Genomic DNA, 12,758 nt, shown 5'->3' with positions numbered 1-12,758 from the left:
AAAAACAGTTGAAACGAGGGCCACAAAGATATGCACAGTGTGTCTAGAAAACTCAAGGGGTAGTGCAGTAACCAGGGACGTTTCTCCTGTGCATGAAGAAGAATAATGAGAGAGAAGATGCTGGGGTGGGGGCGGGGGGACACTTACTTCCTGACAGGCACCAAGAAGTTAATTAGAGAGATGTAGCTAAGGCAACCCCACAGGGACAGCAGCAGGGGAATAAATGCAGTGACCTCACTAGCTCCCTTTCCTCCCTCTTTCTTGTTGATACTCCCCAGTTAGAAGTAGAAGGCAAGTTGGCCTGGTGAACCTCATGAGACACAGAGTAGACTGGAGAAGGTAGACCTGTACAGACACACGGAAAGACTAACAACCACTCTCATAACTATTCTCCTTCTGGGAAATAGCTCCAGGTTACTCTTAGGCCCTCATGGAAACCGAATTACTAGTTGCAGGATGTCAGATATGAGGTGACTTGCTCAATATGACTTTGGAGTATTCTGATCTATCTGGCCATGTTCAGAGTGTGTCTAGCAACATCCATCTAGTAGTGACTTTTGTATCTGCTCTTGAGCTGCCTTTGAAGGGTTAATAGCAAGGATGAGCAATTGCTCATAGACCACTGCTCTTCCCTCTCCACCTCTGTAGCCTCATGGGGGATTCCTTCCACCAGATGTAGAAAACTCTTGCCCAGGTAGCTTTGATCTCACAAGGGATGACTATGTCAAAAAATGGAAAGGAAAAGTCCTAGACAAAAGTTTCAACAGTACATTTTTGTCCCTAAAGACTCAATGTCCCGAAATCAGCAAGTACATCAATTCTTGCCTTGTAGACAAAGTTTTGGCTAGATGTCAAAGTGTCTGTAAGGAAAAGCTGCTCAAATAAGGGTTTTGCTCCATACATAGATTATAAAATGAAACTAACAAATTGTAGCTGACTTTTTGAAAAAATGAAATGAAAGAGAGAAAAATATCAGAGTACATAATACGTAGAATGGATAAAAATGGTTTTGTGAAACCTGTATTTCATTAATAATTGTGTATGTGTGTATGTGTGTGTGTGTGAGAGAGAGAGAGAGAGAGAGAGAGAGAGAGAGAGATGCTCTCTGACAATACCAAATTCAACTTTACAGCATGGTGAAAGACACTTTGAAGATACTACCTTCAACTTTGGGTAAATTAGTTTAGCAATACTGAACAAATACTGTAAACTGCTAGTATTCAGGATTCTGTTACTTTTTCATGTCTTTGCCTTTAGAATTCACTCTTAAACTCCATCCAAACACCATCCATCTTCCAAGGAACATACCAACTCTTAATTCCTTCTTCTATGAATTCTCGACATATTCCAATCTAGTAATCTCTTTGAAAATTTTAGGGTTCATCTACCCTTAATCATTATAAACATGATGATTCTATTATGTTTCATTATTAATGCTTTCTCCTAATTTTGAAAATTTTGTATATTCAGATCTATAAATGAAAGAGATTGGAGACCATAAATCTAAATTTTGTTTGTTTTCTTCCTAAAGATCCTAACATCACATTATGCAAGTAATTGCAATTCAATTGATTATTGATTGCATGATTAAAAGAATTAATAAAGCAGATGATTAGTCAGAGCCTTTTAGGAATTTTATTTTTATCCTGTCTTCGAATGTTATACTGTTACAATGAATCTAGCCTGTTCAAAGACATTTTTCCAATATATTACGTGATTTTAAGAGTTTTCAAATATGGTGTATAACTAAAGCGTCGCTTCATTTTGTGGAATTTTCTATGTCTCTGATGTTTTTTAAAAGTCATATTTTTATGAGTATGGCATTTAAAATGCTAATTTACAAAAAATAATTGCACTTTATATTAGAAAAGGTTATTATAATGATTATTAATAATTTTCATAAATTCTCACAATGATCAATGCTCAATAGTGCTGTCACACTCTATCAACATGTGAAATACAAGTGAGATAAAAATGTAGACTGAAAAAAAAAAAACCTTCTGATTTCCGAATACAAATGAGAATTCCAAGGATAAGAATAGTAAAGTTTATTAATTTCTTAGAAGGCAAAAAAACAAAAGACTAAGAATGGTTTGCTTAATCCTGAAATTTAGTTGTATAATTCTATATAATAGTCACTCTGTTATACTATCCTCCAGCTCAGGAGGAGCATGTATTTCATTCCATCTTCATTAAGAAGAGACAAAATTTAAAAGGAGCCACATTAATTCTGGTGGCTTTTGCTATTTTTTCCTCTCAATTTATAGGTTACATCCCAGTATAATATATATCTAATGCTATGATCCATGAGCAACACATGAGAAAATATTCACAATTAGAGCTAAAGTGGTAGCAAAAGATAATAACCTGACATTCGTGGTTATAAGAATTTGTCTTCAAGACAAGCTCTATTTATATTTATCATGGTCTTATAAAAAAAAGTGCTACATACTTTTTTTCCACAATATTTAGCAAAATGGCAATCTTAAAAATACACGGCATTGGGACTTATAAGTCTAAAACTAATGGCATTCATTGCTAACATCTCTTTCTGTGGTTGCCCCTTCACAGTGAGTAAGGCATTCATGTGATTCTCCAGGAAGCTTTGAAACTAACATATTTTAAACTTTACCCTATCGTTGATGGATCTGACAATCAAAGGGGGAGGTCATTCTCTGTAATTAGTTCATGTAAGTTTTTATCTTCATGAAGAGCAAGTCAAATGTGTGGACACAATTTCTATATCTGTTTATCTTCTAGGGCATTCCTTCCCTCCCAGGAGTTTAGGGATATGGTGTTGGGATTTTTCCATGTTTTCATTCTCTAATAAGGTATATGGCTTTCATGAACACTTTCAAAGAACAAAGGAAAATATGTAGCAGTAATGTAGATACACAGCATCCTTAAGCAGATCCACGCGTAACATAATATAGTAGTTGTAATGGATATAGGCTCAAGAAACGTGTATAAGTATGTATCTGCATGTGCTTTGTATCTGTTTTGTTTGTACATCTATTTTGTGCTTTAAAAAAATCTCTTATTAGAAATTAAATACTCTCATTGTTCATTGTTTTTCTTGTTAGATAGTAATAAGAATTTTAAATGTAGATCTGCATTCCTCTTTCATTTGAGTTGAAATATTCTTGAATTACACTGGATCCCTTGTGAGTCTTGCAGGATACAGCCTTTGTACTTGCTTTTGGTATCTTTCCTGAAAGAGTGAAGGATTGAGAAGACAGAAAAGTAGGGGGAGGGTGGATTTCTAAGAGGATGATGTGTTTTTCTCTGATGAAAATGCTCTGCATCTTTTATTTCTAGAGGAATTAGAATCCACCTAAGCTTGAAGAAGGCATTACTTGCTGGATGCTTACAATAACATTATGCTCCTTTCTCTTCATGCAAATGTATTCCAAAACTCTATATAACTTTTAAAAAAGTATAATGAATGCTTTGATATCCTAATCTAAGAATGTTGACCGCCTTATTATTTTTGTAAAGGATCAGTGACTGAGAAAGGCCATTGCTTCTCTTCATTAGAAAAACCCATGACTAAAGGTTGGTAACGTTCTAATTATTATGAATAGGAAATTCTTTTAAATGATTCAATTTGTAGAAGATAGTACTTTCTATTCTCTCTGTTTGCAAAAGGATTTTGACTTCTGTTCTTTACTTGAAGAAGTTAGAGAATTAGTTTTAGATTTTTAGAACTATGGAGCTGAGCTAAGAGTTAGATATTATGGGGGAAAATTACCTCTTATTCCTAAAGAAATATCTGTCCCTTCTATAGATAGAAACCTTTCTTCTCAAGATTTCTTATCCTCAAATGAAATTATTTAACTCTTTATCCCCTTGCCTTCCCACCCCGTTTAGCAATCCTCCCTTGATTAATATTCAGAGCATTGAAGTCCCTTGGAGTTCTGCTAACAGGATATGAGGAGGTCATTCCAGGACTATGCGAAGTCACAAGCCTTCCCCCAAGATTCTCTTCTTCACAATCTGCCCACACATGAGGGTGATGTCATCCATACTTGCAGGATACAGGGGGAACTGAGAGGGATGCTTATGTGGAGCTGAACAGGGACTCTGTGATCACTGGAAGGTTGTTTTCACTAGGTTTTTAGTGAGGTGGTTTTGCACCCTTCAAATGATTACAGGAAAACTTGTCTTCACTCTAAGTCTAAAGAAATAGCAATGACTTCTCCACATTTTCCTTCCCATCCTCAAGGTTTAATAAAAATCAGGGTAACATTCATCAACCAAGAGTATTTGGAAAGAGATCACTTGCTCATGCAATCTATGAATTGCAGACGCAATCTTTTTTAATCTCTTTTTCCCCCTACTTGTGAGAATCAGTGATTTGGGGAGCTGGTTCCTTTATATTTATGTTTCAGTGCTTTGGTGTGATTTAACAAGGTGTTCAAAGCTGAGGCTGGCTAGAAGAATTCTCAGGGCTCTGGGCAAGTTGAATTTCACACCCTGTGCCAAGAAGATTTGCATTTCAACCCTATTTTAATGGAGAATCAGGGCATTGTTATGTGGTTTGCTAGGAATGGTAGCTGACACAGCGGAGACACTGTGCCCTTTTGGCTTCCTGCCATGCCCCATAATAAAGGAGTATGCCACAGTTATTTACAGGACTGTTTTTCCCTTGGGAGATTTTGTTCTAGTTCACCTTATCTCATTACTGATTCATGGGCTGGTTTTGGCTAAATGATGATGAAGCGACAACCTGAGCTCAGAGTCTAACAAAATTTGCTGCAGCCTCCTCCATCCTTTCCACCCTTCTGGAAACTTGTAAAAAAATCACTTAAGATGCTGCCTTTCTTTTGTGTCTTCCATCCATCCCCATAAGTACCTTTTCCTATTAAGGTCAGCTTGTAAAAGGACTGTATTTACTATTCATGTTTTGCACTTTACAATGTACTCTGTTGGTATGAAGCACCCGTCCACAAGATGCCTGGAAGCTGGTCCTGTTTCTGTCCTGGCAGTTGGCTTTGCTTTGTGGGAGAAATGGACCCTATCAGCATTCCTAGCTCAGAGAGTTTTAGACTAGATGGCCAAAGCCATTGAGCTGCCAAGACCCTTTGGCTGCATCATCAGACCAGTATGTAATGAATGACAAGCCCAGGGTATGTGGAAGCCGTCCTTTCCGAAAATGGACTTAAGTCATCTTGGTAGATAGGCATTTGTTTATTGAGTCATCACCTTAGAATTAGCGGCCACTACGTCAAATAAATGCTTTGAAGCTAATCTCAGCCAGTTTTCCTAGACTTGACTTCTTTGAATAGTAGACGCAAAGACTTGTTTACTTAAAGGCTGTGTAGAGTCCAGCAGATAAGTGCTGTGCAAATAGTCTTTGTCACTTGTTTAAAAAAAAATTAAAACAGAGTGAAAAGCCTTGGTTTAGAGAAACTCCTTACAAACTATCATTCTGTATTTCACTGTTTGCATCCTGATTTGTACTGTGCTGGCTCAAACTTTATATAAGAACCTTTTTCTGTTCCACTTTCCTAGACTCCTTTGATTTTTGTTGACCTCTGTACACCAGTGGAACCTTCTAGTTACTGAAACAGGTTGAGTCTCCCTTTTCTGAAATGCTTTAGACAAGCAGTGTTTTGGATTTCAAATATTTTGGGATTTTGGAATATTTGCAAGATTGTTATTCCCACGGGAAATTTTGTTCTAGTTAAACTTCACTCATTCCTGGTTCACTGGCTGTTTGGCTAAATGATGGTGGAGGAGCAGCTTGGGGAGGGGGCCCACCTCCCACTTACTTATGTTTCATATGCACTGTATGCACAGGCTGGAGGTTAATTCTGTGCAATATTATTCGTGCACCTGCATTTTGACAACAACATGTCATATGAAGTCAGGGGTAGAAATTTCCAGGTGTGGTGTCAGGTTTGTGGTCAAAAAATTTTGGATTTTGGAATATTTCTGTTCTTTGATTTTTGATTTAGAAATGTAGGAAGTACCATAAACAAGACAAAAACATGTGTCACATTTGTGCTCATAGTGACGAAACAAAGTTGAACAATAAATTCTCACTGAAGTTGCACTATAGAGAATAGGTGACAAAAGAAGGAGAACCACAAAATCAAATTATTGCACACAAAAGCACCTTTTATTCAGCATCACATTGATTTATTTTTCTAGTATTTTTTTCCTCAGATGGAAAAATAATTTCATCAAGAAAACAGCTGTTTCTGCCAAAATGAAAAAAATTCATATTTTAATGCTGTTCGTTAAAAAAAAAAAAAAACCAGCATTGCATTAGGACACTGTTCTTCCTTCCTCCTTCCTTCATATTGCTGAATAACTTTTTAAAAAAGAATCCATTGGCAGAGAACAAGGTATTTTCCTCAAATAGAGTGATTATATTGTATTGCTGTTTTGTTTAGTATGTATTTTTTTCAATTGGGAAAAAAAAAAAAAAAATCTAGGTGAAAAAAAGATACCTAGCAAGAGAAGTAGTTTACATGGTCACAACATTTAAATTGCTGCCAAAAAAAAAAAAAAAAAAAAAAAAAATTGTAAAAAAAAAAAAAAGAATAAATGTGAAATATCGCAAAACTTCAAAAAACTTACCTCAATTGTCTATCATTTACCATGTACTATAAGTCAACTTTCTAAATGAGATTACAGTCCTTTATTATAAGCCCCTAGTGGTACTATGGTATACATTTAAAAAATGCTACTACAAAAATTTTCTTTCCTCTTCATTTTGCCTATTGTGTACTTAAGCTATAGATATTTTTTGAATAAAAAGCCTACAGTAGGTATAAATGCAATAGTTAACTGATTCTGGTTGCTGATGTCCTTTTCCTGTTCCTCAGAAGGTGGAATCATCTAATCCAGCATCTTCTCCTGTTTTTTGCCTTCCTTTTTCTTCTTCTTAGATTCTGCTGTGATTTAAAAGAGAAAGAGACAAATAAGTCATCAAACTACTACTCCATAAGGGAGGAAAGTCACTTTTCTTATAATTGATCAGGTATTAAAAGATAAGATTAAGAGACAAGTTGCTTGCTTTTGGCAGTTCTCTTGGTAAATTGATAAGAAAATGTGTGGTGTTGGTGTGTGTGTGTGTGTGTGTGTGCGCGCGCACATACACAGGCTTTTTAAGAGTAGCCAAGAAGAACACAAACTATTCCGGTGTGAGTAACTATAAACGCCTGTTATCTTCTTGGTCGCCTCCACTGGGTATGCAAAACATTGTTTGGGGTTCCTGCTTAGACAGCAAACACAACAGACAGGTATTTATCTCAGAATTAACCAGTCACTACCACTCAGGGAAAAGCTTCAGGAGTTTACCTTAGCCCCTCAGCTTTCTGATTCCTTTGACTGGGAACTGTTTGAGTATTAGCACTTTCTTTTCTGAGGCGAAGTGATTCCAAAATGCTTACACTCTGGATATTGTCTCTGTTTACATATTCAGCAACCAATTTACATAGAGAAGACGAATCATGAACCACACAAAGTCTGTCTGGTACTTCCCTGAAGGAGTTCCTAATCTTAGGCTAGCAGAAGAGGCCAACCTAGGTTAAACTAGATAAGTAAAATTGTGAAGATTTAAATCCACATCATATACAACCACAAGACTGGGATCCTCATTAGAATAAGAAAAACTCCTGTTTGTATAAATATGTCAAAATATACTCTACTGACATATATAACTAGAAATAACAAATTAAAAAAAAACAACTTTTTAATCCAAAGTCTCCATCTTTTCCACTCAAACTTCTTGCCTTCTCTCTTTTTCTAATAAGAGAATGCAGTCGGGAGGAGGACACATTTACTTCAGTTCCAAAGACAAGAATGGTCTGAATCACTGAGCTAGCAAGCCTGAAGATATTACCAGTTGTTTATGAACTGCTTCACCTATTTGGTCCATACTGATGGCCGATTCATACCAGCTAAGTACAGGATCTGGAGTCAGATTGCCAGAGTTTAAATTCTGGCCACATCACAGGCTACTGTGAGACTCTGGGAAACTTCTTTAATATTTTTGTGTCTCAGACCACTCACTTTTGAGTGAGCATATGAATAGTGCCATAGCATATGGCAAAAACCACAGGATTAATATCCAAATTAAATGGGCTGCCTAAATCCACTGAGAACAGAATATGGCCAAGTAGCTCAATACAGGTACACAGCTATCATGAGTTGACAATGGGATAAGAATAGAGGGACATTTCTCTGTGTAACTAAAATACTTCACCAACACCAAGACATACAGACTGAGCATGTTGCTGAATGTGGTAGGCAACAGAGGAATATTGGGGACAAAAGCAATGGCCAGCAGGAATTAGGACATTGTTGATTAAGAAATGATGCCAATCAGAAACTTTGTACACTTCCCAGATCATACTTATGTAGAGCTGGAAAAATTTCCATTCCTATTTATTCTCCACGTCACCTCTTCAAGTAGCTTCCAAAGTCCACTGCACACTGGGCAAAACAGTAATTCTGTTCAATGTAATTTTCCAAAGCTTCCTTTACTCAGGCTTCAAGGGTGTCCAATATGCAATTGAGTCAGCAGTTTCTAAAATCTTGCTTAATTATTGCCCATAAATATATTCATTCTGTTCATGCCTATCCTCAGCTTCCCCCATTTCTATACTGAAGAGACTTAATCTTTCATTCTCTATCTTTTTGCTTGATTTTATAAATGTCCCCTTTCATCAGCCTATGAATGTGAAAATGACCAGAATTTCCAAGTTCAAAGATATCCATAAGGTCAAAGAAGGTATTCTGTTTAATTTCTGGACAAATATTTAGTGTTTAAACATTTAATAATTCCTAGCTTTGATTGACATTTTAGACAATAGCTGCATATTAAGATGGTATCCTCAGGGAGGAATCCAGAATGTCAACTGGGATCCCAACTCCAGTTTTGCTTGTCTCAAATTCTTCATATGCCTTACTGAGGAACCCTTGGAAATTTTTGTAGAATGGGTGCTATAGTATTCTGTTCTCAGTGGATTTTCCAAGTTTGAGTGGAAAAGATGGAGACTTTGGGTTACAAAGTTGTTCTTTTTTTAAATTTGTTATTTTTAGTTATACATGTCAGTAGAGTATATTTTGACATATTTATACAAACAGGAGTTTTTCTTATTTTATACTCTATTTTCATATTTTATACTCTATTTTATACATAAATCTAATGGATGACTTACAAATTGGGTGTTTTGTGCACATTTATTTCATAAAACTTGAAATAATGCACTATTTGATCTAGTTATGTAAGTTTTCCATCTCAATAAACACTTTCCAAATTCAACTTTGCAAAGATAAGAAAACACCCTCTCAGTTACCTGGGCCTGATATTTCATTTTTCTTCATTAATTAACAACTTACCCAATGCAAGGAAATCAACTACTTGCCCAATTAATCTGCACAGTGCCAATCAATTTATTCTTCCAACACAGTTGGCACATCATCGTAGCATTGCATCAGCATGCTGATTGATTGGACATGGAATCCAATTTATGCTCCATGGAAATGGAAATATGAGAAATCCTCAGTAAAAACCAGTGGCAAGATGGAAGAATCTGCATTTACAATAAGGTCAATTGGATTCCTCACATAACAAAGTATTTGAATTTTTTCAAATAAGGAAAATCAGGTCAGTAATATTGCTTCTAATCAAAACCACTGTTTTTCCAATTTTTATATATATTTAATTGGCAGACTAAAGGAGCTTTGTCATTGCTTGTCTCTGTGGCCTCAAAAACTTATTAATAACTTCTCAATTTTGACCTAGAATATGCGCAGAATTTCAAACAATATGAAATCTATGATCTAGCAAAGACCTGATTTGACTCTTTAGTGTAAGGGATAAAAAACAGAAGCAATCAGATCACTTCCCTTTACCTCAGTCTTGATACTCGTGCCTATATCTATTGCCAACCCTGGCTCTTTTTTTTTTCTGTCTAGTCTTCCACCTTGAAACCTAGTCCTCTTTGTCAACCCCATACCTATATCACTGCTCTCACCTCCTCCCACCCTGCAGGTGCCAGCTGTAACATTAGTTCTAGTTTGCTGAGCTCATGGTTGGAGTTTGAAGTTCTACTTCCCTACCACAGCCCACACCTCTAGATGGCCATTGCCACTGAAGTACAAGTCATGAGGGGTGGAATCTCTACTCACTCTTGGACCCCAGCCCAGGGCACGGTGCCTTGCACTTAGCAGCTGATGAATGAATCTTCAGTGAGATACACAAATGTGCAATTTGACAAGAGTAAGTCTCACTCACCTCCATCGTGGTGCTTCCTTGTGTCTTTCCCTCGGCTGCACGTTTTTCCTCCCATCATCTCAACTTTCCATAGCTAACACCTACTTGTCTGTATGATCTTAGTTCAGTTTTACCTCTTCAGGAAAGTCTTTCCAGAAGATGCTAATCCTGTGCCTCTCATTGCTTTTTCCAAAATTAGAATGGAGCAATTAATTTTATTTCTAATTCATTGATATGCATTTCTACTTCCAACAAGGGTAGAAGCCCTTTCTGTCTTTTCTACCTATATCCTCAATGCCTGGTACATAATAAGTGCTTATGAAATACTTGCTGCACACAGACTAGAGAAAGGAACATTTGAATGGGGAATAAAGAGTGTCAACTAATCACTAGATGGAAAAATAGTATCTCTTAGGGAAAGCCAGGAGTGTAATTCAACTGGAATCTTGCTATGTTTTAGTACATCTTTAAAAATAAACTAAAAAACAAAAGAAACAATCAATAATGTGAAGAGAAAGCCTACATATTGGGAGAAAATCCTTAACACATTCACCTCAGATAAAACATTACTCTCTAGAATATATAAAGAACTCAAAAAACTCAACACCAAAAAAATAATAATAATAATAATAATAACCCAATCAATAAATGGGGTAAGGAACTAAGCAGACACTTCACAGAAGAAGATATACAATCGATTAACAAATATATGAAAAAATGTTCAACATCTCTAGCAACTAGGGAAATGCAAATCAAAAACTAAGATTTGATTTCATCTAAGATTTCATCTCACTCTAATCAGAATGGCCATTATCAAGAATACGAGCAACAAATGTTGGCGAAGATGTGGGGAAAAGGTACACTCATACATTGCTGGTGGGAATGCAAAATGGTGTAACCATTATGGAAAGTGATATGGAGATTCCTCAGAAAACTTGGAATGGAACCACCATTTAACCCAGCAATCCCACTCTACGGTATAGACTCAAAGGATTTAAAATCAGCATACTACAATGACATAGCCACATCAATGTTTATAGCAGCTCAACTCACTACAGCTAAAATAGGGAACCAACCTAGATGCCCTTCAACAGATGAATGGGTGAAGAAACTGCGGTACAGCTTTAAAGAAGAATGAAATGATGGCATTTGCTGGTAAATGGATGGAGTTGGAGAATATCATGCTAAGTGAAATAAGCCAAACCCAAAAAAATCAAAGGCTAAATGTTTTCTCTGATACACAGATGCTAATTCACAATGCGGGGGGTGGGGTGAGGGAAGAATAGAGTTACTAAATATTTGATAGAGGGGAGGGAAAGGAGGGGAAGGGGTACGGGAGTAGAAAGGATAGTAGAGTGAAACAGACTTTATTACCTCATGTACTTATATGACTGCATGACTGATATGATCCTACAATATGTATAATCAGAAAAATGAGAAATGACACTCCATTTATGTACAATCTATCAAAATGTGTAAGAGCATTCTACTGTCATGTATGACAAATTAGAACAAATAAAAAAATTCTAAAAAAGAAAAGCTATTGATATAGAAAATAAATAATAATAAATATTTGTGAGGAAGGAAATTATAGACAGACAGGCATGAAATTTATCCAAATTTCTTATGACTTTTTCTTGTCTTTAAAGTAGAAGCCTGAATTAATTCAGTAGGAAAAACTAAGGTTCCATTTTAGTAGTCATTCCAGATAATAGTGAGAAATGTGTACTGTGACCAAGAAGGTCATGAATTGGCCTAGAGCAGGGCTGTAACGGATAAACCCAAGTACTTTACAATGTGGTCTTGTAGTGGTGGTGGCCACTCTGCAAGATATTCAGAGCAGCAGGACACCAACCTGATGTGAAACAGTAGGGCTCCTTAGGTCACACTGAACAAGAGCCAAGCTGCGGTCACACACTACACGACATCCCAGGCTATCTGACACTCTTCCCCACCTGGACTGAGGCTGTGAGGCAGACACAAAAGCAAGAAGGAAATGAGCCATTGTCAAAACGTGACTGAAAGGCACCTGCCAGAGAAGTGACCTGTTCTGCTCCTTGGATGATACCCATGAGGACATGGCTGCCCTGGAAACTCACAGGAAGGCCCTGGGTGCTGTCCCACTTCCTGTGTTGGCAAGCCTCTGCCCTTTCATTAGCCAGTTCTGCACTGAAGGAAGGTAAAGTGCACGATAACTGAGATATAGACATGAGATAGGAAGGCAGGACTGTCAAATCTTGTGCTGCTTGAATAGAAACAAGTAGTTTTAAGATATATTTGAAAGTGTTGAGGAAGTCCTAAGGCCTTCCAAAGAAACAATCCTCAAAGATTCAGACTCTTCCTATTGCTATGGATCACAGAATCTGAAGTCCCATTTTTACTGTGTTCTCCAGAAAACTCAAAATTTCACCAAAGACATTCTTTTAATGTATAATAACTATTGATAGGAAAGAAGAAAGGAAGTGAGGAGAAAGAGGAAGAATATGCACTATTTCACAATAAATTCTGCGTCCATGTATTTTCA

At 36.7% G+C, this 12,758-nt stretch overlaps 1 protein-coding gene across 2 annotated transcripts in view; it reads right to left on the bottom strand.

The window, feature by feature from the left end:
* Positions 1-6,097: 6,097 nt before the first annotated feature.
* PTN (pleiotrophin) overlaps positions 6,098-12,758 on the bottom strand; it is a 97,718-nt gene continuing 91,057 nt past the window's right edge. The window contains exon 5 of one of the 2 annotated variants that reach the window (XM_079150149.1): positions 6,098-6,902. In XM_079150149.1, coding sequence (XP_079006275.1) covers positions 6,850-6,902 — 53 coding nt within the window. In that variant the 3' untranslated portion in view covers positions 6,098-6,849. Of the gene's footprint in view, positions 6,906-12,758 lie in introns of both variants that reach the window. The other variant, XM_079150148.1, reaches the window with a different exon arrangement.

This window comes from Sciurus vulgaris (assembly GCF_902686455.1).
Source record: "Sciurus vulgaris genome assembly, chromosome: 8".
Classification (NCBI taxonomy): Eukaryota; Metazoa; Chordata; class Mammalia; order Rodentia; family Sciuridae; genus Sciurus; species Sciurus vulgaris.
This window is presented reverse-complemented; position numbering and strand designations above follow the sequence as displayed.